The 5,074-nt window shown below is 40.4% G+C and overlaps 1 protein-coding gene across 1 annotated transcript; it reads left to right on the top strand.

Moving 5' to 3' along the window:
* Positions 1-265: 265 nt before the first annotated feature.
* LOC132531599 (riboflavin kinase-like) lies at positions 266-769 on the top strand. Its single transcript, XM_060169507.1, has one exon. It carries the CDS (start codon positions 281-283, stop codon positions 734-736), a length of 456 nt encoding a protein of 151 aa, XP_060025490.1. The 5' UTR covers positions 266-280; the 3' UTR covers positions 737-769.
* Positions 770-5,074: the final 4,305 nt, after the last annotated feature.

Genomic DNA, 5,074 nt, shown 5'->3' with positions numbered 1-5,074 from the left:
TCCCAGCCCACAGCCGCCCTTCAGCTGTCGACCGGCGTTCAGGAGCCCAGATCTGAGTCGCCCGGCACCTTCTGTTCGGTCAGCGGCGTGAGCGTCTTGCCACGGCGTGTTGTCCGCGCTGCTCGGCCTGTAGTATGCCCGTGCGCTTGCCCGGCCGGCCGGCCTGCGGAGCTCCCGCCCCTGTCCCCCGCATGGTCTGGGGGGTCCGGGCACCGCCTCGACGGCAGCTCCGCCGGACACGCGGACTGGACCGCAGCCCGCACCCCGAGCGGACGGCGTCATGAGGCACCTGCTGTACTTCTGTCGCGGCCAGGTGGTGCGGGGCTTCGGTCGCGGCCCCAAGCAGCAGGGCGTCCCTACAGCTAACTTTCCTGAACCAGTAGTAGATAATCTTCCAGCTGATGCATCCACTGGCATATATTATGGTTGGGCCAGTGTTGGAAGTGGAGACGCCCATAAGATGGTGGTGAGCATAGGATGGAACCCATACTACAAGAATACAGAAAAGTCCATGGAAACTAGTATCATGCATACTTTCAAAGAGGAAATTCTCAACGTGGCCATCGCCGGCTACCTCAGACCAGAAAAGAACTTTGATTCTTTAGAGTCACTTATTTCAGCAATTCAAGGTGATATTGAGGAAGCTAAGAAACGACTAGATTTACTAGAACATTTGAAACTCAAAGAAGACAATTTCTTCCAGGTTCCTAAAAGCAAAATAATGAATGGCCACTGAAGGAAAAGCATCTTATTTATTCATTCACTGTTTTCTAATATTTTGCTGCTCATAACTCTACAGCTTCATCTTGGTTATATTTTAAAAATCAAATGTTTTCCTACAGCTGTGAATTAAACAGTACAATGTAGTTACCATATTATGTTCCAGCTATTCAATTAAACCCATCATGTTACAGTACTAAAGAGGTTCATTTAAAAAATCAAGATTCTTTTTTATGTAATATGTTGATTAAAATGTACCACTAGAAAGGTCTTAAGTGTTTTATAATGGAAATGAAATATATATAAATATGGGTAACAGGCAAGTCACTAGTCTGAGATGAGAACTATAATTCTCATGGTAAAATTCTAGCATGCATGTACCTGTATAGCATGCTCTGCTAATCAGAAGGCTCATAAAAGTAACAATATTAAGCAGAGGTTTGACAGTTTATTACAAACCTAAGGGGAAAAATCCAGACTTCGTATTTTTGATATTTTGTGCATTCATATATTATTATAGACATGAAGACTTGTGAAATTTCATTTTAGTTAGTCATTTCCTTTAAGGGCTCAAATCATTGTACTGTGTTCCATTTTTGTTACAGCTGCCTCAGTTCTAATTGGTCTAGACTCTCTCCCTATTATTTTTTTGTTTTTCTTTTAAAACAGTAAAATGAGTGTTTTTCGAATCTCTAGTTCTCATTTTTGTGTTGTATAACACTTCTCTCTTTTTAAGAGTAGATATTCTTCAACATTTTTCTTAACCTTTGTTTCCTGTAAACAATTGTCAGTGTCAGTTATTCCATTTAGAATATCCAACTTTACATTTACAAAATGTAGAGTTTCATCCGCGTCTGTATCTGCCATCCCATCGCTTCAATATATGAACAGTGATTAAGTGCACATCTCTTGCATTTTAGAAAAAACACCCAAATGTTCATCTGTAGGTTTCCTCAAAGTTTGAACGAACACCTAGCATTTCATTTATATATACCAGTTTCTTAAACAACACAAAATACTTGTTTCTCCCCTTAGGGAAACTATTTAAGAGCCAACTAAACTATGAAATACAAAGTTATTTGTTTTTAATGTGACTGTATGTTCCTGAGCAAATGCAGACTGTTGTAGTTGTGTATGCACAATGTAATTTAAGGCTAAAGAGTGCTATCTAGAAGATAATTTTAAAGATAACTCATTACAAAACCGTTTTCCCCTAATCTACATAAATGAGAACTGATTTTAACAAAACTGTTTATATATTTAGAAGAACATCTAAAGCTAATGTTGGAGAAGGGGGAAGCAGGAATGTTTTGACTTTTTGGTGTATGAATTTATGGCAAACAATGTAGTATGTGTCTTTTTCATTTCTTCTTTATAGAAATACTTAGAAAATGTAATTTAATGTTAGAAATCCTGTACTTGAAAGAAGCCTCAATTATCAGTGGTTCTATGAAACAAAGTTAAAAACAAACATGGAAAGTGTAAAAAAGATTTGTGTTTGAGTAGCTTGCGACTGGTTGTGTCCTCATTAAGTGTGAAAATTCTTTGATATTGTCACCTTACCTTTTGTTAAATAACTGTTGCTTTTGAAAAGCCTATAGTGTGTGGTTTAGGAGTTAGTTAATAGTGTCTACATTTTTTTAAGTTTCATATATAAAGTATTTATATATTATAAGAAATTGCAGTAGGGCCATTTTCGATTAGTCAGTGTTTTCAGGCCTTGAAATAAATCTTGACCATGTGAAAAAAAACAAAACAAAAACCTAAGTATATAAATGAGAGCTTAATTGATAAGGAGTGTATGTAGCATAAGGGATGCCTTCGAGTTGACTTAGGCTAAATTGACAGAGGAGCAAGCATCTGGATGGAAAATTCTGACAATCCATCCATTTGGAGGTCTCTTTACCTCAAAGAACTGGCATGTTGAATCCATCCCACTTGAATTAACTGATCATTCCATTTTTTGGCAGGGCAGAATAACAGTTTATGGCATTTGTATGATGGTTTTTATTTTCCAGTGTGTTTTCACATCTATTATGTCTTTGGATCCTCACCTCATTTTACATGTAGAGAAAGGAGATTCAGAGTGGCTTGGCTAAGGTTCTGGAACGAGTTAGTATCAGATCCAGAATTATGTGCTGGATAATATCGTCACTCCTACAACAGTGGAACATTTTCATTTCACACGTACCTTAAAAAGTATACTCTGAACTTTTAAAATATTAACACATAAGGGCAGCCAACCTTAAGCTTATCTAGAACTTCTTACCACCCCCAGCAAAGTTCACATAATCAGGCACACTTTGTGGTACAGTTTTATGGTTTTTGTCTCTAATAACAAACCTCTGGCATAACCAGAGCCTCAAGTGTCATCTGAGTCATCAAATCAAGAGTTTTTTTTTTTTTTTTTTTTTTTTTTGCGGTACGTGGGCCTCTCACTGCTGTGGCCTCTCCCGTTGTGGAGCACAGGCTCCGGATGTACAGGCTCAGCGGCCATGGCTCACGGGCCCAGCCGCTCCACGGCATGTGGGATCTTCCCGGCCCGGGGCACGAACCCGTGTCCCCTGCATCGGCAGGCGGACTCTCAACCAGTGCGCCACCAGGGAAGCCCAAAATCAAGAGTTCTTTATGCACACTCTAGGAGTTTTGATTCTAAGACCAAGCCCCTGTGGATGAACAACATCTCTTGAACATCTATCATTCATATACGGTACTTATGTTATTTGTCAAGTAAAATAGAACATTCAGTTATTCAGAACACCAAGTATTTTGTTGTTAGTGGGTAGGAGTATAAAACCTGAGCGGTGACAGGGACAGGAGAGCCATCTAGTTGTGTCTTTTCATTTTAAAAATGAGGAAATCAAGGCCCAGGGAAGTGAAGTGACTCAATCCAGACGTGTGCTGTTTAACAGCAGACTTAAGTTCCCTACCTTTTAGCCTGGTGCCTGTTCACCATTACTTCATGCCAGCAATGTGAACCTGACATTTTGTCACCCAACCTTATGGAGGGCGAAAGAGGCCTTTCCACCGAGACCTCCGTCCCTCTTACAGTGATTGTGTGCACAGATAAAACCACTATATAATTATAGTTTGAAAGCATGAGACTTAGAGAAACAACTTATTATCAAAATATTTGAATTAATTATACATGCATCAGTGTTCTTGTTCGACTCCTCTGTATTGAGGCATGTTTAATAATTTGTAAATTCACTAGAAGTTAATATCATACACTATTTGCTTTATTGCTAAGGCTCCTGGAACCACAAATATCACACATTTAAAATAATGATAGCAAATATGTAATGAGAACTTCCCTTATACAAGCTTTTTTTTTTTTTTTTTGACTGTGTTGGGTCTTCATTGCTGCACGTGGGCTTTCTCTAGTTGTGGTGAGTAGGGGCTACTCTTCGTTGCGGTGTGCGGGCTTCTCATCACAGTAGCTTCTCTTGTTGCACAGCACAGGCTCTAGGCGCGCTGGCTTCAGTAGTTGCAGCATGCGGGCTCAGTAGTTGGCAACACGCAGGCCCTAGAGCGCACAGGCTTCAGTAGTTGCCACGTGTGCGCTCAGTAGTTTTAGCAGGTGGGCTCTAGGGAGCATGGGCTTCAGTAGTTGTGCTGTGTGGGCTCAGTGTGGCTTGTGGGCTCTGCAGCGCAGGCTCAGTAGTTGTGGCATACGGGCTTAGTTGCTCCGCGGCATGTGGGATCTTCCTAGACCAGGGCTCGAACTTGTGTCCCCTGCATTGGCAGGTGGATTCTTAACCACTGCACCACCAGGGAAGTCCCTCTACAAGCATTTTGATTACATTTTCCCGTTTAATTCTGAGTACCCTATGAAGCTGATCCTATTCTGATCTCATTTTGTAGACAAGGAGGCTCCATCCTCTCTAAATGGTGGAGTTTTCATTTGTCAACATGGTCTGACTCCAGAACCTGCATTTTCAAAATTGCTATTTAGCCAACTCGGTTATATTTCAAAAAGAAGTTCATGAACTCATGCTGTTCGATTTCTCTGATAACTACAAAATGAACTGCAAATTAAAAATATACTAAATGCCTCAACATTTTCTGTTAAGAACTTCCGGATTTGGTAACCAGGTAACGCCAGGACAGATGCCCTCCCAAATTAGTTTAAGAGGGCTCTCCAAGGGTGCTGACCACCCACAAACATCTTTTAGAAGGACTCCTGGGTATGACACTTCTCTATCAAGTTCTGTACTGCTAAAGAAATGTCTAAGCGCACGTAAGAAGTCTGTATAAGAAGCTCTTTTATAATCTTGACACTTGTTTTAGAAGATAATGAAGACATACAGTTAAAAAGATAAGCAGTGTGGAAATAATTTTTAAACTAGGTCTT

The sequence above is a fragment of the Lagenorhynchus albirostris genome, chromosome 1 (genome assembly GCF_949774975.1).
Source record: "Lagenorhynchus albirostris chromosome 1, mLagAlb1.1, whole genome shotgun sequence".
Classification (NCBI taxonomy): Eukaryota; Metazoa; Chordata; class Mammalia; order Artiodactyla; family Delphinidae; genus Lagenorhynchus; species Lagenorhynchus albirostris.
This window is presented reverse-complemented; position numbering and strand designations above follow the sequence as displayed.

Bases quoted from the DNA above. Each gene is read 5' to 3' on its own strand.
- LOC132531599 (XM_060169507.1), top strand. From the start codon at position 281: ATGAGGCACCTGCTGTACTTCTGTCGCGGCCAGGTGGTGCGGGGCTTC.